The sequence below is a fragment of the Hyaena hyaena genome, unplaced genomic scaffold (genome assembly GCF_003009895.1).
Source record: "Hyaena hyaena isolate Hyena2069 unplaced genomic scaffold, ASM300989v1 scaffold_88, whole genome shotgun sequence".
In the NCBI taxonomy this organism is placed as follows: Eukaryota; Metazoa; Chordata; class Mammalia; order Carnivora; family Hyaenidae; genus Hyaena; species Hyaena hyaena.
Window position 1 is genome coordinate 87,954 of NW_024080720.1, and position 20,904 is coordinate 108,857.

At 43.1% G+C, this 20,904-nt stretch overlaps 1 protein-coding gene across 7 annotated transcripts in view; it reads left to right on the plus strand.

Annotated features, from left to right (window-relative positions):
• Positions 1-20,904, plus strand: part of ANKS4B (ankyrin repeat and sterile alpha motif domain containing 4B) — a 68,819-nt gene that overhangs the window by 10,618 nt on the left and 37,297 nt on the right. For 3 of the 7 annotated variants that reach the window (XM_039234423.1, XM_039234422.1, XM_039234424.1), the window contains exon 4: positions 1,078-1,216. In XM_039234423.1, the coding sequence (XP_039090354.1) occupies positions 1,078-1,216 (139 nt within the window). Of the gene's footprint in view, positions 1-1,077; positions 1,217-2,215; positions 2,724-2,876; positions 2,915-6,579; positions 6,674-7,344; positions 7,850-20,904 lie in introns of those variants that run through there. The other 4 variants (XM_039234425.1, XM_039234426.1, XM_039234428.1 and 1 more) reach the window with 4 other exon arrangements.

Here is a 20,904-nt window from a genome sequence, read left to right on the forward strand (position 1 = left end):
TTCTTCACCTTTCCTCCTGAAGTCACACTGCCAAATGTCAACTTCTCCTTTTGTTGCTAAGATAAAATTGCTGAGAAAGCAGATCTGATGAGCTCAGTTTGCCTCTTCGTCTCAGATCACAAACCATAAAATACTAGCCAAAGAGGTGGTTGCCATTGGGTCAGGCAATCCCCTCTGATTTATCCTACAACTTTCCAGAGCTAAGACCACCCAGAATTGTTTCCCTGCCCAGGGAACTGTAGATAAGGCAATTTATACTTGAAGGAGAAAGTAAGCATCATAGGCAGATGAGCAGAATACAGCCTCACAGAGTAGCTGTTCAATAATGTTGATGGATAGAGCGATGAATGAATGAGTGGAGGAATGAATGAGTACTGTAGCAAAAGTAAATTTAGGGAGGGGAAGGGAGCCCTTGCATTTTGGTGGTTCCATGCAAAGTTTTACAAAAGACAGGATTTAAAGATATGTAACAACTCTTGTTTCCTTTGGGGAAGGAAAGACTTTCTAAACAGGATGAACAGCATGTATAAAGCCTTTAGAACAGTAGTCTGGAACTTGAGTGTATATAAGTCTTACTTGTGTTTTTGAAGATAGAGACTTCCAGGCCCCATCCAGAGATTGTTCTTAGTAGTTCTAGAGTGGGGTCCAAAAATCAGAATTTTTCTCAAGCCTTCCTATTGTATCTGATTCTGATACAGTGGTTGTTGGCCACACTTGGAAAAACACTGATCCGGGATTTTGCAAGTCTTTGTAAAACAGTAGCACATCCGTTTATATTGTCTGATTTCCTTCCTTTGCAAGGTCCATCCCTGATATTATATCACTGTAGCCATGAGGATGGAGTTCTGAGTTATTTCACCACTACCAAGGCAAGGAAAAGGGTATTTGCCTTGCAGTGATGCCCAGTTGGGTGGCTAGGTTACCTCCTTTTTAAATGATGGTGGAAATCTGTATCTTTATGGGAAATCTACTCACTTAAAAAAATCTGAGTTAACTCTCATAAGCACAGTGGCCTTGGGTCTGGCAGCTTTCAACCTGTTTTAGCTGAATGCTTCTCCTAATTATGGTTTCCTCTAGGACTGGTCATCTCTGTGGGTGGCCTCTCACTGCTTTGTGTCCTCTGCGGCTTGAGCTTTGTGTCACTCATCATGTCGGGTACAATCATGGTGTCCTACGTGATGGTCTCCAGCCTTGTCAACTACTGGTTTTCTCCCAGGTAAATACATGTCACTGCACTAATTTGATCTTTACCATTTGGGGGATTTTCACAAATAATGCCCTAACCATTATTGGTTGGTTAATAAAATTGTGAGAGACAGGTGTTCCTTATAGTTTACCATCTATAGCAGATATCAAATGGGAATTTACAATGGAGTTTCAAACAACCACCACACATAATTACTCATTTTGTTGTCATGGCAACCCTCTGAAGTAATTATTACTGATTCCTTTTAAAAGATGCCATTAAATTTACAAAAATTCAAATTAAGGGGTTTTTTGGGGGGGCAGCTAGAAACACTCAGCATGCATGTACCTCCGGATGATACAGGGAGCCATGAATCTGCTGTTCCCATCTGTCTTCATTGCCTTTGCTCTTCAGAGTGTGTGTGTGTGTCTGTGTGTGTGTCTCACCATACTGAGTGTGAATCTTGTGTTTGATTGTGTGGATTGTGTTCTTACATTGTGGCTCCTAAATGCCAGCTATACTGCATCTGGGGCCTTCACTGAAGGAACAGTGATGTATTTAAATGCTGGGGAAAAAACCAGCCATGTTGAAATTACTGTGAGACAATGTTTGTCTATAATGGACTGTCCTCATAAGGGATTTTCAGAGATGATTTTTAAAAATGTGTTTTTAAATTATTTTGAAAGAGAGAGTGTGTGTGAGCATGAGTGGGAAAGGGGCAGAGAGGGAGAGAGAGAATCTCAAGTGGGCTCTGCACTGTGCATGGCTCGATCCCACAACCATGAGATCATGACCTGAGACAAAATCAAGAGTCGGATGCTTAACTGACTGAGCCACCCAGGTGCCCCTAGAGATGATTTTTTTTTAATGCTTGATTTTTATCCGTTCTCCTCATTGAATTTAGAATCTAAGTCCCAAATGGGATGTGACTCCATTGTGCTTCATTTAAGTTCTTGCTTAATTGATGACAGTAGCTAACACCCATCAAGCCCTTGCTCTGTGCCTGGGACTCTGTTGTGTGCTTTCCAGGCCCAAGTTTGTGTAATCCTCACAACCACCTTGTGAGGCAGGTACTAGCTCCAGTCTATGACAACAAAATGAAGCCAAGTCCCAAAGCAGATCGTGGCAGAGAAGGGACTTAAATGCAGGTCAGTTAACTTTAAAGCCTCTTAACCAAGATTCCAAAGTGACTCCAAAACAGGAGTCAGCAAACAATTTCTGTAAGGGCCCAGATGATAATATTTTAGGCTTTGCAGGCCATGTGATTTCTGTTGTAACTCCTCAGCTGTGCTCCTGTAGCCAAAAAGCAATGTAGGCAATAAGAAAACAAGCGTGGCTGTATTCCAGTAAAACTTTATTTACAGAAACAGGCAGCAGGCTGGATTTGGCCCAAGGGATTTGCCACCCCTTGGTCTAAAAGAACCTATATCCTGAATTTTGTTTTTCTGTAGACTAGCCCTTAAACTTCTTACCAAAGTGTTATCGTGTTGTTACTCATGTTGGAAAATAAAATGTGAAGTGGGTATAATTTAAAATAGCTCAGAGGTATCAGGAACACAGCAGGGATGTCCCCTCTCACCACTGTTGTTGAACATAGTGCTGGAAGTCCTAGCATCAGCCATCAGACAACAAAAGGAAATAAAAGGCATCAGAATTGGCAAAGAGGAAGTCAAACTTTCATTCTTCACAGATGACATGATACTCTACATCGAAAACCCGACAGACTCCACCAGATGCCTACTAGAACTGATCCAAGAATTCAGCCAAGTTACAGGGTACAAAATCAATGTACAGAAATTGGTTGCATTTTTATACACCAACAATGGAGCAACAGAAGGAGAAATCAAGAAACTGATCCCATTCACAACTGCACAAAAAACCATAAAATACCTAGGAATAAACCTAACCAAGGATACAAGAGATCTGTATGATGAAAACTATAGAAAACTTATGAAGGAAATTGAAGAAGACACAAAGAAATGGAAAAACATTCCATGCTCATGGATAGGAAGAATAAATATAGTTAAGATGTCATTACTACCTAAAGCACTCTACACATTCAATGCAATTCCAATCAAAATTGCACCAGCATACTTCTCAAAACTAGAACAAACTATCCAAAAATTTGTATGGAACCACAAAAGACCCCGAATAGCCAAAGTAATACTGAAAAATAAAACCAAAACGGGAGGTATCACCATCCCAGACTTCAGCCTCTACTACAAAGCTGTCATCCTCAAGACAGTATGGTATTGGCACAAAAACAGACCCATAGACCAATGGAACAGAATTGAGAACTCAGAAGTGGACCCAAAAGTATACAGCCAACTGATCTTTGACAAAGCAGGAAAGAATATCCAATGGAAAAAAGACAGCCTTTTTAACAGATGGTGTTGGGAGAACTGGACAGCAACATGCAGAAGAATGAAACTAGATCATTTTCTCACACCATGCACAAAAATCAACTCAAAATGGATAAAGGACCTGAACGTGAGACAGGAAACTATCAACACCCTAGAGGAGAAAGCAGGAAACAACCTCCTTGACCTCCACCGCAGCAACTTCTTACTTGACACATCCCCAAAAGCAAGGGAATCAAGAGCAAAAATAAACTGTTGGGACCTCATCAAGATTAAAAGCTTCTGCACAGCCAAGGAAACAACCCAGAAAATTAATAGGCAACCAACGGAATGGGAAAAGATAGTTGCAAATGACATATCAGATAAAGGGTTAATATCCAGAATCTATAAGGAACTCACCAAACTACACGCCCGAAAAACAAACAACCCAGTGAAGAAATGGGCAGAAGACATGAACAGACACTTCTCCAAAGAGGACATCCAGATGGCCAACAGACACATGAAACGATGCTCAGCATCCCTCCTCATCAGGGAAATACAAATCAAAACCACACTGAGATACCACCTCACGCCAGTCAGAGTGGCTAAAATGAGCAAATCAGAGAACTCTAGATGCTGGCGAGGATGTGGAGAAACGGGCACCCTCCTACACTGTTGGTGGGAATGTAAACTGGTACAGCCCCTCTGGAAAACAGTGTGGAGGTTCCTCAGGAAACTAACAATAGAACTCCCTTATGACCCAGCAATAGCACTGCTAGGAATTTACCCAAGGGATACAGAAATGCTGAGGCATAGGAGCACATGTACCCCAATGTTCATAGCAGCACTCTCCACAATAGCTAAAACATGGAAAGAGCCTAAGTGTCCATCAACAGATGAATGGATCAAGAAGATGTGGTTTATCTATACGATGGAGTACTACATGGCAGTGAGAAATAATGAAATCTGGCCATGTGTAGCAACATGGATGGACCTTGAGGGTGTTACGCTGAGTGAAATAAGTCAGGCAGAAAAGGACAAATATCATATGTTTGCATGTATAGGAGGATTGGGAGGCACTTAACAGAGGACCATGGGGGAGAAGAAGGGGAGAAATGGTGGGGGAAAGGGAGAGAGGCAAACCATGAGAGACTCTTGAATGCTGAGAACAAACTGAGGACTCATGGGTGTGGGGGGCGAGGGGGGAGATGGGCATGGAGCAGGGCACTTGTGGGGATGAGCACCGGGTGTTATATAGTTGACAATAAACTATTTGTAAAATAAAATAAAATAAGTTCCTGGAAAAAAAAAATGGCTCAGGGGTGGTTGTCATAGGATTGTTTGGTTGATGTCTGTGGAGTTACATTCAGCTTCTCATAAATTGTTTTGATCACTATCTGTTTCAAAGGAGATAAAAGGAAAAATATTAGCCAAAATTTGGCTTATTGAACCATGTTTCTGAGCCAAAATTTTTCTCTGTTTCTGAACCTGCTCTGCTATACCACAGGAAGTAGCAAAATCTAAATACCACCTATTTATCAGCGAAGAGATTAAAATGATATCCAAGAAGGGTGCTTGGGTGGCTCAGTCGGTTGAGTGTTCAACTTTGGCTCAGGTCACGATCTCACCGTTGTGGGTTCAAGCCCCACATCGGGTTCTGTACTGACAGCTCAGAGCCTGGAGCCTGCTTCGGATTCTGTATCTCCCTCGTTCTTTCTTCTACTCCCCTGATTCTGTGTCTCCCTCTCTCTCTCTCCTCCCCTGCTTGCTCTCACATGCTCTCTCTCATGCGCATGCTCTTGCTCTCAAAAATAAACATAAAAGAAAAGATACCCAAGATTTCTCCTTGATCTCCTTATAGCCCCCTTCTCCTCCCAAGCAAGACACTTGGACCCATTGTTTTCATTAGGGCAGTGGTTCTCAAGCTTTTTTGTTTTCTGGACCCATTTTACCTTCTTGAAACTACTGAGTCTCCCCAAGTTTTTGTTCATGTGGTTTAAATGTGTCAACAATTACTGTAGTAGAAATTAACAACGTATTTTAAAAATATTTATTCCTTTAAAAAGAACAGTTTTATCAGTTGATACAAATAACATCTTTATAAATAACATTTTCCCAATGCAAAATAAGTGAGTGACCTTGGTTTACATTTCACAAATATCTTTAATGTCTGCCTTAATAGAGGTCAGCTGGGTTTTGCAGACTTTGCCTCACAAATGTGTGGCTGACAAAGAGAGGAAAAGCTTTTTCAGATGACTGTGGATGTTCTTCTTTGATAGTATACCAAAACTCAATACATAGTAGTTTCTCAAAGGTTAACTGAAATGTGACCTTTTTGTACTTCATTATATTAAAATCTGTTATGTCTTGCATTTTTATTAGATCTTCTATGGTGCATGTTTTTGTAACTTCATGCATTGCTCATTTGGAGAATATTGGTTCATGGAGTCATGCACATGTTCCATATATACTGTGATAACTCCACTGTTGGGGCACTTGGGTGGCTTAGTAGGTCAAACTTCAGACTTCAGCTCAGGTCATGATCTCACGGTTCATGAGTTCAAGCCCCGCAGTGAGCTCTGTGCTGACAGCAGAGATCCTTTAGATCCTCTGTCTCCCTTTCTTTCTACCTCTTCCCCACTTGTGCTGTCTGTCTGTCTGTCTGTCTCTCTCTCTCTCAAAAATAAACTTTAAAAAAAAAACCTCCACTGTTCCTATGTGGAGAATGAGAGCCAAAAAGGTATTGAGCATGTTATATTATTATAAAAATAGTTGTCCCCTGAAAACCCTTGCACTAGTGAATTCTTAAACTCAAGAAACCTCTTGTTAAATGATTCAAAGCATAGGGGGAAGAAAGAGGAACTGTCCACTTTATTCCATGATGCAAATGGGATCTTGACCTTAAAATGAAAGGTAGCACATGACTAAAACTTTTGACAAAGAGAAAAAGAAATAAAACTATAAGGTGTCCTTACTTATGAAAATGGACTAATTGCATGGTGTCATCTACATACCGGCTGGCCATCTTCTGTCTTTTGGTGTTGCTATCCTCAGCCCATTGGTTTGTCACCTCATGGCCACAAGAAAGCTGTTGTGGCTCTGGCTACACCCAAGAACATTCAAGGCAGGATGAAGGGAGAAAAAAATGAGACCTCCCTCACCACTTGAGTCTGACCCTTTTAATCAAGTAAGTGCAATTTTTCCTAGGCTCTCTCCCCTTGGTTAGAATTGTGTCATTTGGCTGCTCTAAACTGGCAGGGAGGCTGGAAGATGGAGTGCTCTGTTTTCTCAGCTCTTGTGGTATAAATCTGCAAGCAGGGCCTTGGGAATGTGTGTTGGTCCACCAAACTCAAGCTCTTTAAAGGGGCCCTATCCCTGGGTAACCCTCCAACTTTGGCTCAGGTCATGATCTCACGGTTTGTGGGTTCGAGCCCCACGTCAGCTCAGTGCTGACAGCTCAGAGCCTGGACCTTGCTTTGGATTCTGTGTCTCCCTCTCTCTCTGCCTCTCCCCCACTTGCACTCTATCTCTCTCTCTCAAAAATAAATAAACGGGGTGCCTGGGTGGTTTAGTTGGTTAAACATCCAACTTCGGCTCAGGTCATGATCTCACTATTTGTGAATTTGAACCCCACATCAGGCTCTGTGATGACAGCCCAGAGCCTGGAGCCTGCTTCAGATTCTGTCTCCCTCTTTCTCTGCCCATGTCCTACTCGTGCTCTGTCTCTCTCTCTCAAAAGTAAACAAACATTTAAAAAATTTTAAATAAAAAATAATAAAGAGACCCTAGGGCTAACCATTTCCTCTTGTTACCAAACAGACTATTAACACAACAAAACTCCGGTGGCGACTGTCAGCTGACTCTGAAGTCTGAAAACTTAGAGGGGCTCTACCAGGAATGACCAGCTGAGCGGAGCCAGAGCTTTTTCCAAGCACTTCTTGAAGGCTGTGGATCATACTCAGCCCTTGGGATTATATTCAGAAGGCGGCTGGGTGGTCAGGCAATCCCTGGATGTGTCCTCTAGCCTGTTCACTTTTTTGTAGGGTCCCACAGGGGCCAACTTGGGGATTGTTGCTCTTGACTCCCTGTGGTTCTGCTGGCTGACCCACCCTCTGCAGTGGCTTGGCAGCTCCTCCTCCCTTTCACTCCTTCTCCTCAACGTGCGGTCTTGACTTTGGCCCTAGTTCTGAGCCCTTACAGCTGGCAGCTTGACCCCAAAGACTCAGATCTTGTGTCCAAGGGCCCAGTTTGGGGCAACTGTGGATTTTTTTTCTTTTTTCTTTTCTTTCCTTTCTTTTCCATTCTTTTCTTTTTTTTCCTTCTAATTTCCTTCTTTCCCTCCCTACTTTTTTCCTTCCTTCCCTCCCCTCTTCCTTCCTTCCTTTCTTTCTTTCTGAAATTTGGAAGCTGTTTATTTCATCACTTTATTGAAACAAGGTGGGGGAAGTGATCCAAAACAGAACAAGCTCTTCTGCCTTATTAGCTTTTTATCAGAAAAACTAGCAAATTGGTAATTATGGCCTCTCAGACAAAGCTGGAAAATAGCCCAAAGTTAACTTTATGGCCAGGGGCACTTTTGAAAAAGCCTAAAGGCATAGTTTTCATGTTGAGTCCTGTTAAGTGCTATTACTTTTTAAAGTATTTGCACTTGACACTTTTGTATTGTTTTAAAGAACTTATTTTGTTAAGCCACATCTGCAAAAAGTCCTATGAAAATGGTAAAAGATTACACCAGCTTTTAAAATCCCATGGGATTTCTACTTCAGTGGCCTACTGTGGCATTTTATTAAATATTTATTTAGGTGAGCTTCTTAACTCTTTATTTCACCCTCTAGACATCAGAACTTCTTATTCTTTCTCTTGCTTTTCATGGCAGATCCCAGGTAACAGCCTTTATGATAGACACTTCACCCAAGGTGGCTTTAAAAAGTAGGGGGCGGAAGGGGAAGTTCATTTCACTTGACTAAAAAGCCACTGCTGGATTCAGGCGCTCAAGTGGCACCTTGAGGCATCTCTCTCCCTTCATCCCTCAGCACTACTTTCCTCCGTGTGAGCTGCTTTTCTGGTCAGGCCCTCCTTATGTGAAGGTCCCAGCAGCTCTGGTTTTACATCAACCTTACAGTCACCACTCTGCACTGGCAAGGAAGCTGCTCTTTTACCACAGTACAAGCCAGTGTTTTGGGCTTGGCTCTGATTGGACAGACTTAGGTCATGTGAGCAACCCTGAGCTAATCACAGTGGCCAGGAGGCTAGGCTATGCTGATAGGGCAGAGCTGGTTCATGCGAACCAGGGACAGTTTAGGTCAGGTCCACAGGTTTCACCTAGGGTGGGGTGCATATTCCCAAAGGAATGTGAGGAGAGGAAATATTTCCTGGGCAGACAAAATAATAAGCCTGCTTCCTGTGATAGAGTATAAAGGCCTTAATCTGGAAACTTCTGAATCCCATGACCACCATGCCTGTCCCCAAAGGTGGTTTTACCTCTCCTCGAGAATAACAGCTACCCATTCTTGCCAATATTAACAGTTGGTGTTTATTAAATGTTTCTTTTCTTCATGCAAGTGTCTGCTATTATCTGTCTGTGCTATCTACCCAGCTGGGTTCTGAGGCTTCAGTAATGAAAAATGAAAAGGTCCCTGGTCCTGAAGTTCACTTTCTAACACAGGAGTCATTTACAAGTATATTAACTGTTGCTGTGTAACAGTTTACCACAAACTATAGACTTAAAAGAACATATGTTATCTCACATTTTCAGTGTCTTAGAGTCCTGGCTCAGCTGGGTCCTTTGCAAGACAAGCACAGTGTTGCCAGGGCTGGGTTCTCATTTGAGGCTCACTTGGGCAAGGATCCACATCCAAGCCCATATGGTCACTGGTAGCATCCAGTTCCCTGCAGCCTATATGGAACCTCACACCTGGCAGCTTGCTTCTTCAAAGCCACCAGGACAGAGATTCTCTTAGCAAGGCAGACATTACATTCTTATGTAGCATAATCCCTTGCACCATATTCTGTGGCTTAGAAGAAATCACGGGTTGCTTCTAACCCATGGTTGCAATCCCACACTTGAGAGGATGGGATCACACAAAGGCATGTGTACCACAGGTCAGGATCATGGGCTCCACCTTAGGGTCTATCTGCTACAACAGGTAGAAAAGAATTAGATTGTGACAAGCATATCAAAGAAAGTAAAGGCTGATAAATAACTGTGGGAGGCCACTTGAGTCACAACAAGCAGGAATTTCTTTGAACCAAACAATGAGAAGTTACTGCTATGCCATGAGCTGGGGGTGGTTGTTCCCCACAGAGGGCACAGGGCCACAAAGGCCCAGAGACTGGAAAAGAAATGTCCGTGCGGCTGAACCTGGTGAGCAAAGGGTAGATGAAAGAGGAGCCCATCATGCAAGAGCCCATAGAGTAAGAAATTTACACCAATGAACAAAGGGAAGACCAGGAAGTTTAGAGGAACATAGACTTGGATGTTAAAAGATCTGTCTGTGGCCAGTGGATTGGAAGCTGAAAGCCAGTTAGGTCTGCAGAGGCCCAGAGCAGAGGATGGTTGTGGCAGCACACTGGAATGGAGATAACGGAGACCTCCCTCACTTGGAGAGCTGGCAGCACCTGGTGGTGGATTGCATGTGGGTCATGAAGTAAAGGGGAGCATAGGACTGGCACTTAAATTTTTTAACTTAAAGCCAGTGGATAGACAGAGACATTATTTTTCTGAGGTGGGGGCTGGAGGAATATTCAGAATCTGCTTTGCTCATATTAAGTCAGATACACCTTTTTAACACCAATAGGATGTAACAGGTAGACTGTTGGTTTAGAGTGTAGGTCTGGGCTGACGAAAGAAGGTTTGGGAGTATTTTCAGTGCTGAGAGCTTTACACTGACATCTTATGAAATGGTCTCCTAGGAGTAGCCAAGATATCATTTTAAAACACATTTCTGATTATATAAACATCCTTGCTTCAAACTCTGCAAGTACAAGGTGCTTTCCCATTGCATTTGGGTGAGACCCATCCCAAGCTGCCCCTACTGGCTTCTCATTTTTTGTACCCATCAGCCTCTGGAGTTTAGAAATGAAACTAAGGTTTAGTGCAGAACTGACTCTAATTCTACCAAGAAACGTGGCATCTAAATCATAGCTTTGCAATTCAGGCTCTCCATCATATTGCCTGGAGCCCAGGGCCTTTGCTGATCAAACAAAGTAAAATAATGTACAGAACCCAGCGGAGTGCCTGCCATAGAACAGGCCCATAAAGCACTGTTGTCAAAATGCACAGTGCACCATTCTATAAAACAGTGCAACAGGAACATGTAAGAAGCCTTATTGTTAACCAAGCTTGCAGGAATGTTAGGACTCACTGATTATTCAAAAGTGTCTGCTTTTTAGATATAGTTCAACGTGTGGCTCTTTTGGAAAGGCTCATTTGATCCTCAGCATGAAAGCTGTGACTTTATACAGCCAGAATGTTAATTTATCAGTATGTCTTTGTGTTTGTTTTTGCCATGTACGGGTGCTATCTTGAACCCTCTACAAATCAATACGCATTTTCAGTCCATCCTCACTACCAGCCATTTTAGAGATGAAGGCAAAAGACTGGTTAAGCTGTTTTAAGGGAACACAGAAACAAGTGGGATTCAAGTGCAGTCTGCCTGACTACAAAAGCCACCTGTGTAATCAGTGTGCTGTTCAATGTCCACTCCTCCACCTGCCTTTGAGGCCTTGAGATTTGGATACATGCCCTAATAGATGCTATCTGCGACAGTACCCACATCCTTTGCTACCATGTCACTGAACTCCAGAGATCACCAGCTTCATAAAATGAAATGTGATCAGTTGGCTTCTCCTAAAATTGTCTCCATAAAAGTAACCATTTCAACTACCACTTGTGTGCGGCTTCTGCTTTCTGCTCCACATAGAACTGCGTGTTGTAGGTAAGTGATGAATCCCTGAATTCTCCTGCAACCATTATTGCACTGAATGTTAAGTAACTAGAATGTAAATAAAAATTGGAAAAGAAAGAAAAAAGGGAGATTCAGCCCAGAAGTCGTGACAGTCTGACAAAGGCAGATCAGGTGTGAGTGGTCCCAAGAAGATTGAGGATGACTAACAGTACTTTCACGAGGTTCTGCTGTGCTTCCTTGAGCAGGAGAGAAAAGGTGGAGCTAGATGGGGAGGGGGGTTAGAATTTGAGAGTAACCTTGCCTATGCCACGGCACCCCCAGAACCCATGTGCATTCATGCACATGAATATCCTGAGTGATTAAATAGGCAAGTGTATGTGTGTGTGTGTGTGTGTGAGAGAGAGAGAGAGAGTGTACACACACATACACACACCCTGAGTGGTAAGAACTGTGACAATTATGAATTCTTAAAGTGCTTTCTTTGCCTCCCTGAGGGAAAGAGAGGGGGTGGGGAGTAGGGATTATATACAAACCTGGTGTGCCTCTTTGGTACGTTGTTAGGGTGGATATTATCCATGTGTGTAGCAGAAAAGTTGAAAATCAGTGACGTTGGGCATCCCCTTTCCAAACCTCCCATTTTGAAACGTTTCCACCTTCCACAGTCCAGCTTAAATTGAAGTCATGTCTTACTGTGTACACCATCTTTATACATACAACCCTTGTGGGTCATGCATGGTGAGCAAGTGACAACCTCTCTGTGTGTCAACTTCCTCAGCCTGTAGTGAGAATGCAGCCCAACCAGAGTCTTTGGGAGACTGAGGCAAGTGATCTCTAGAGTATAAAAGTGCTACAACACAGTGGAACAATTATATCCTTGCTCAACTAATCCTCTCTTGTTTGCTGCTATTCTCTTGTATTTGGCTTTCCTCCCACCCTGCTTACCTGCTCCCTCTCCACCAGTGCTCTGGGGAGGGAAACAGTGTCTGACTCTGCACTTCGGGTAACCTAGAACCTTATACATAGAAGCCCCTGAACATTTTCCATTGATTAGAAAGACCAAGAAGTCTGAATCTAGAGCCTGTTCCCGGGGACATTTGGCAGCATCTGGAGGCATATTTATGGTCATGACTGTGTGTGTGTTTGGAAGAGGGGGTGATACTGGCATCTGGTGGGTTGAGGCCAGGGATGCTGCTAACCATCCTACAGTGCACATGACATCTCCTTACAAGAAGATTATCTGGGCCCAAATGTTGGTGCCAATGTTGAGAAGTCTTGATGTAGACAAATAATGAGAATTAAGAGCATTAGGCATAGCTTGTCTGGGATGAGGCTGGAATTGGCCAGGTCTTTGCTAGACAGCCAGTTACACTAATGACATCAGGTGTCTGAGCTGGCTGGTGACTACCCCATCATCAGCCTGCCAGCTCAGGCACTGTTTGTTCATCTCTCCTTGCTTTGTTAAAGCAGAAATGACCTGGGGCACCTGGGGGGTTCAGTGGGTTAAGCTCTGACTTCAGCTCAGGTCATGATTTCACAGTTCGTGGGTTCAAGCCCCACATTGAGCTCTTTGCTGATAGCTGGGAGCCTGGAGCCTACTTTGGATTCTTGGTTTCCTTCTGCCTGTCTGCCCCTACCCCACTCATGCTTGCTCGCTCGCTCTCTCTCTCAAAAATAAATTAAAATTTAAAAAAAACCCACAGAAATGACAAGGCTGAGCAATGGGGAAAGTGGACTCCTTGGCAGGAGGAATCAGAGAGCCATCTAGGTTGGAGAGGGCATGGGCCCCCCTGCCCCAGACAGTAGGTGTTGTTCAATTTTAAAACTAGGAGGAGACTCAAGGTCCCATACACATGCTATAGGAGCCATTATGCCTCTGTTTAGGTGCTGGAACTTCAAGCCCCATTTGAAACCCTTAAAAAAAAAAAATAGCAGAAATGGATCAGAAGTATTTCCTAGAGAAAGTATTTAATTTCTGAGCCAGAAGAGGGAGCTCATATCCAGGCAATATGAAGCTGGCTCAGCAGGGAGCAGCACTGAGAACTGGAAAAAGCTTTTGACTTACACATCAAACGTTAACTTGCATCCGTTAATGTGCATTGTTAATGTGCGTTCATAAGTCCTGCTAAAGGAGTCCTGCTAAAAAAGGCAGATTCTGAGTCCATAGTCTGGAGCAGGACCTGAGTTTCTGCATTGCTTACCAGCTTGCACAGACTGCATCTTGGGTAACAAGGTAATAGATTGCCTCTTCAATCCTCTCCTGAAGATGCGCACCTAAGGCCAGACACTGTAAGTCTGCAGTACCAGGACTAGAATCCATGTTTCCTGCATCCATGCTTCATGGCATCTTCCCTGCCCCTGTGACCCTAACAGAATTAAGGGAGGAGGAACCATTCCTAAGCATGGAAGAGAAGAGACCATACTGTCTGCTTTGAATTGGTGACCTCATAGATACTGCCAGTTATTTTACCAGCAAAAGATGGTTTTATTTTTCAATAAAATAGAATTGCAATCGGGGACAAACAAGCTGCAGCAAAACTGTAGGCAAGTCTGGGTAACAAGGGAGAGGCATGCTTTTTTTTTTTTTTTTTTTTTTTTGAGAGAGAGCACATATGTGCTAGTGTGCAATCAGGGTAGGGGCAGAGGGAGAAAGAATCCCAAGCAGGCTCCATGCCCAGTGCAGAGTGGGGTTGATCCCACAACCATGAGATTGTGACCTGTGTCAAAATTGAGAGTGGGACAGCTCAGTGCACTGAGCCACACGGGTGCCCTGAGTGAGGCATGCTTTTTTTTAAGGAGAGAAGGGGTAAGTTGGAAAGGCTGTTATGAACTAAAAGTCCACTGGAAGAAACTGGGAGTTTGAAGTGTACTGGCTTCTCATTGGCTAAGCTGTTGCCTGGTGGGGTGAGGCAGGGAGTGCAGAAAGCATCTCTTCTTCCAACTAGAAGAGTATAGAGTGGCATCCATAGTCACAGTCAAGTTCATCTCTTCTGTTGTGTCCACAATTGATTTGGAGGGGTAGGACAGGGGAACTTCCCATGCCAAAACTTCCTGACTCCATTTTAATGATGTTTCTGAGTTAACTAATTTTTACAGAATTAAACCTCCTTGTACTATATTTTTGGTCAACCACTCCCCCATGTAAGTACCAATGGGAATTCAAAGATAAACAGAACAAGACTCTGGTCCTCTTGGGCCTTGTGGGAGCCAAAACAAAATAAATGTAACAGAAGGTGTTCTTCTTTGTGATTTATACAAATTTGGCTATTAATCCAAAGGAAAGCTTACATATAACTTGGTGCGGTCTTAGATGCAAATTATAGCCATAGTTGTTCTAAAAATAAAGGTTCTTTAATCCTGAATCATTTTGAATGCTTTTTACCTACAAGAAATAAACTGCCTCCCTTTAAAAACAGGAATTCTTAGAATCTCATTCAACATCAAAGATTGTTAAAATTTGCGCTGAGTAAATTTGAAGATCTAATTGGTTGTGAGAAATACACCCATTGACCCAGTCAAAGGAGGGATGAGGAGCACAGTAAAGCAAGGCAGGTATATGATGGACGGGCATATTCGGGGCAGTTATAGCAGGCAATTTATTTCCTAGATTGCAAGTTCCTCCCCTGGTTCTTCATTGACTGAGTACAACAGAGGTTACAGCCTTACCTGGAAGTCACCTATGCTCATGTAGTCTGACTGGAAAAAATGTACGCTCCTTGAAATGATGCAGAGACTTCATTTCTTTGGTGCATGCTCATTGCAAAGCCCTCAAAAAATAATCCCAGGGAAATGGAGAGAGGAAAAAGAACCAGGAAGTGAAGTGTCTATGGTTTGGGACTCTGTTGTTGTGGGAGGAGGGACAAATTTGGGGGGGACTACATATTTCCAATAGGTTGTAGACCTATTGTTAACTAGACAGCACGGCTTTTATTTGGTATGTTGAAAATGAATCATCTCACTTTTCACATTGGTTTTATGAAGCAATTCATGAATTTCATCTAGCAAATAGAGGGAATCTTTGAGGAGTTGTATAAAATGGAAGGTTTTTATAGGAAAGAGGGTAGGGCAAAGAAGTTATTAGCAAAAGAAAGAAATTGTTTTAGGCAAGGTCACTCTCCCTTAAGGGAAGGGTAGGAGGTCTTACACAGATAAAAATGACCTCATCTTCTTTTGGGGAATAGAGAGCCCATGTGACAGATTACCTCATTGGTGCTGATTAGAAAATTCCTGATTTACCAGTTAAGACTGCATTTCTGGGAGAGATTGAAACTGCAATTAGATTAGGTATTAAGCTCTGTTTTGGTAACTTGGACTAGCATAAGTTACTCCATTTGGGGGCCTGTGGTTTTCTTTTTAACAAAAGGCACATGGTTCCAGGGTTGATTCAGGAAACACAATGAAATAGGAATACAAGATGCAAGTGATTCCAAGGTTGATTCAGGAAACACAATGAAGTAGTCAGGAATCTAGATTTTCTATGTTTTTTCTCCATCATTCTCAGATAGCATCTTTAGACTTAATTCCTCATGGTCACAAGATGGCTGCCACAGCTCAAGGAATCACAATGTCACACAACCACATCCATAGGCAGAAAGAAAAGGGGCTAGCCTTACATACCTTTTTTTTTTTTTTAAACAAGGAAGCAAAAGACAGAAGTCCCCTTCTAATATCCCTCAATAAATCTGATTGAACAGCATTATATGTTTGCTGGTAGCTAATCTGCAAGGGGAATGAGACTGTATCCTCATTATTTAGTCCAATCAGGGTATATCCCCTGGGGATATACTACCCCATTCTAGAACAGGGTCAGAGTTCTCTTATTAGGGAAGAAGGGGGTGGGGAGAGAAGAAAGAGGATTCTGGGACCCAATTCCAATATGTATGGTGGGGCGGGGTAGGGCTGGCAGGTTCCCCATACCACCAAGCAATTCTCAGACACCATCTGGGTGTCCTACATTTTAACTCAATTCTGTCACTATATGATGTCACTGTGGCATCAGATCCCACAGGTTAAGGTCTTGGTCCTACAAGACTGATTCAACCCCAGCCCACCCTGCTTCAGGTGTCAGTCACAAGTCCAGATTGTCACCTGTGCTCCTAATGGACTGCCTACAGATGAGAGGTTTTAATGAAACCCTTCCTTGGATTTAATGAATTTGCCTGAGTGTCTCATAGAACTCAGAGAAACAGTGTACTTACTGGATTACAGGTTTATTATTAAAGGAGGTAATTCAGGAATAACCAGATGGAAGAGATGCAGAGGCATGGAGAAAGGATGAGGACTTCCATATCCTCTCGGAAAGCACCATTCTCCTCAAATCTCCACCTGTTTAGGTTTTAATGGAAGTTTCCTTATATAGTCGTGATTGGTTAAGTCCCTGACCACTGGTGACTGATTCAACCTCCATCCCCTCTTCCCATCCAGAAATCAAGGGGGGTGGGACTGAAAGTCTCTATACTCTAGTTGAAGTTGGTTGCCCTGGCAACAATCTCCCTTCCCAGGGTTCCCTAGGGGCTTTCCTTGTGTCATCTATTAACATTACAAAAGACTCCTTGAATGCCCTCTTCACTTAGGAGATTCCAAGGGTTTCCTGAGCTCTGTCCTAGACCTGGACAAAGACCAAATATGTATTTATTATAAATCATAATATCACGAGAGAAGAAAGTGGGAAGAAAACCCTTTATGATTAAGCAGCCAACGTTGCATTATCTGTACCAGTGCACTCATGACTGTTTTTGTTGTGTTTATTCACAAAGCAAAGCTCTTCAGGTACTCTGTCATCAAAGGTCAAGGCCAAGAAGAGGTTAGCCAGAATGCTAACCTCTGGCAGGGAAATCTACTCTGAAGAGAAGTTGCTACTCCTGCTACCCCAATAGCCCACCCTGTGCACACTGGAGCCCATTGACTTATCAGGTGGAAGCTGCTATGACCAAGACCACAGACATGCCAGACATTGCACGTTCTACCTTCTGCTGACCCCCCTGTCCTGCCCACAGTAAAGTGGCTTGCCTCTCCATGCACCACCACTTTCAAGCCAGAAGCAATGTAATTCTATGGGTTTTCTGCTTATTGGAGCAGTAGTTACCACCATAGCAGGAAATTCGCATTATGGTACCTCAGCGGGTTACAACTTAAATTCCCATGGACTTGTGTTCTCAGCAATTCTTCTATTCCACCAGGATATACTATGGTTTAGAAATGAGGCTGGTTGCAACTTGAATTTGCCAAGTTCTTGAAATGATAAACTGCTCCCACGTTCTTAGACTTTTTGTAGGACCAACTATGTGTGTTTGTAATATGTTGTCTGTGATGGAGTTTACCACCAATCGCTTTGTCTAACAGAGCAATTCTTACCCAGGGGTGTATGTCAGACTCACAGGAGGAGCTTACTTTAGTTTCCTCTTGCTGCTGTAACAAAGTACCATGAGCTCAATGGCTTAAAAATAACTGATTTATTTCAGAGGTCAGAAGTTTGAAAACAGTTTCACTAGGCTAAAGTCAAGATGCCAGTGAGGCTGTTTCCTTCTGGAGACTCTAGGGGAGAGGCCTTTTCCTAGACTCCTTTAGCTTCTGGTGGCCACTTGTTTTCCTTGACTGGTAGTTCCTTCCTTGTGCTCACTGTGCATCATTTCAGTCTTTGCTGCCAAAGTCACATTGTCTTGCCCTTTCTGTGGTCAGATCTCACCCAGTCTATCTCTTATGGAGATCCTTGTTATTGAAGTCAGGGCCCACATGGATAATCTAGATAATTTCCCTATCCAGGACCCCTAAATTAATCATGTACTCAAAGTCCTTTTCCCCATGGAAGGTAACATTCACAGGTTTCTGAAATTAGGATATAGATATTTGGGGGCCATTCTTTGGCCTCCCACAGAGCCTAAACTTGCTTTCATCCCCCTCCTTAACAATTCTAGTTTAGTAGGTGGGGTCAGGACATTTTTTTTCAAAATATGTGCCTGATTAAGTACGTGTTATGTAGTACTTAGTTTTATCCAGCCTTCAGTTGTTCATAATTTTATCTCCGAGGTTTTATTTAGATGGCTCCAATGCTGACTGGGCAGCACATACACCAAGACCTTGATGATTGACTGTCTTATTGAACCCTTACATGCTTTCAAAGTAGGTTTTGTTTAAGATTTTAAGTAATCTCTATGCCCATTGTGGGAATGGGACCTACAATGCTGAGATCAAGAGTCACATGCTCCATTGGCTGCCAGCCAGATGCCCTCATTTTACAGATGTGGAAGTAGGCTCAGAGATTGTGCTCCATCTGCCAAAGGCCATGCAGCAAGAGAGAGAAAGGTCTAGATCACAAACGCAGCTCTTATTCTAGAACCCTACAAATTTCATAAAACCATTCGAGTCAGCAGAATGGCAAGGAAGAAAAGTTCAATGTGGGAAGGGACTGCCCAAGGCACATAGGTCCATTATCAGTCCCTGTTGACCTCCACCAATCGAACTGTTGGGCAGAGTGTTAGAATCCCACGTGCCCGTCATCTACCTCCAGACAACTGTGTCACAATTACAGTTCATCCTTACTGGATAAGGTAGGTTCCAGACACTAGTTTGTGTGAAGGAGTAGCCTCTTGGAATTTGAGCTCACTCCCCAAACAGCTAGGCTGCCTCCCATACCATCAGAAGTTGAGAACATGACTTTAGTCACTCACTCATTGTTCTTGTTCCAGGCTACCATGGCAACAAGTGTTCATCCCAGCAGCTGCTCCACAGCCACTTAGCTTTTCTGAGTTTTGCCTTAGCATTTGTGGCAAACATCAGAACCAAATCTGTGGGGACACTCTGGAGCCCAGGGCACCTTGATCCTGACTACACAAACAGAGCAGTCTGGGGATGTGATGCTCCACCTCCATGATCAAGATACAGTAGCATCTTGGACAAGCTAGGCTAGGGCTCAAGTTGCTCTTCTGTAAAATGTGTGCATTTCTAGCCAAGTGTTGTCTGTAGGGAGTCATGCGAGGTTCTATTGGTTTCCTATTGCAGTGGTAAGAAACTAATATAAACTGACAGGTTATTTGGGGCGCCTGGGTGGCTCAGTTGGTTAGGTGTCCGACTTCGGCTCAGGTCATGATCTCACGGTTCATGGGTTTGAGCCCCATGTTGGGCTCTGTGCTGACCGCTAGCTCAGAGCCTGGAGACTGTTTCAGATTCTGTATCTTCATCTTTCTCTGACCCTCCCCTGTTCACGCTATCTCGCTCTCCCTCTCTGAGATAAATAAAACATTAAAAAATTAAAAATAAATATAAGACACAGGTTATTTTACACCTTGAATTCAGAAGTTCAAAATGGGGCAGCAGGGCTGTGTTCTTTCTTGAGGCTCTAGGGGAGACTCCATTTCCTTGCCACCCCCAGCTAATATAGGCTGCCTGCAATCCATGGTTTGTAGCCCGTGTCACCCTGACTGCTGCTCCATCTGCCCTTTTTATAGGGACCCATGTGATTGGTCCCTATTGGATAACATCCCCATGTCAAGACTCTTACCCTCATCTACAAAGTCCATATAGACTTGGCATGGTTATTATTCAGCCTACCACAGGAGATCAGGAAGCCACCTAAGTGGCCAACTCTTAAATGCCATTTTAAGAAGTACAGCACATGCAGGGTTTCTGGTTCTAATACATAACACTGTAACCTGATAGGCACAGAAAAGTTGGACTGTAACACCATTTGTGATTAGCAGATTAAGGCTATATTCTTATCAAGCAGTATCTAAAGAATGGTTTTGATAAGATAACTTGAATTTTTGACCTCTATTACTCTAGACCAACCAGAAGTTTCACATGATGGTGTAGGGTTTCCTCCCCACACCAGGGCTGAGTTCTACCATATAAATCTAATGAATGGCAATGTATATTGGAAGGAAGAATCCAATATTACAGACCTACAGTATACATAGTATTCTTTCCTCAAGAAGGCTATTAAAACACCAGATTATGACAGTTCCCAATTGAGGGTTGAAGAAGTCCACACACTGTTTTTACCTCCCTGCAATGTATAGGTATTTAATTTTTTCTTTATTCACAAGAGTGTGCATGCAAGCAGGGGCTGAGCAGAGGGAGAGGGAGAGGGAGAGATTAACAGACTACATACCCAATGCATATCTCAACTCATGGCTCAGTCCCACCACTGTGAGATCATGACCTGAGCTGAAATGAAGAGCCAGATCTCCAACTGACTGAGTCACTCAGGCACTGTCTCTGTTCAGATATTTAAAGGCTTTAGGATTTTTTTCCTAACATAAGTTCTGGTTTAAACCTAGACTTTTTCTAGTGGTAGGATACAATGAGTTCATTTTTATGTAAGTTATCTGTTAGAGCTGCAGTGTGAAGCAAAAACTAGTCATACTTAATTGCAGCATAGCATAAGGTAGGGGACCCTCAGGGAAAAAGGCTCAGGAGGAGGGAATAATCAAGTGTTGGTAGTGGAGAAAGCAGCTCTCCTGCTCAACTAAGGGGCTGG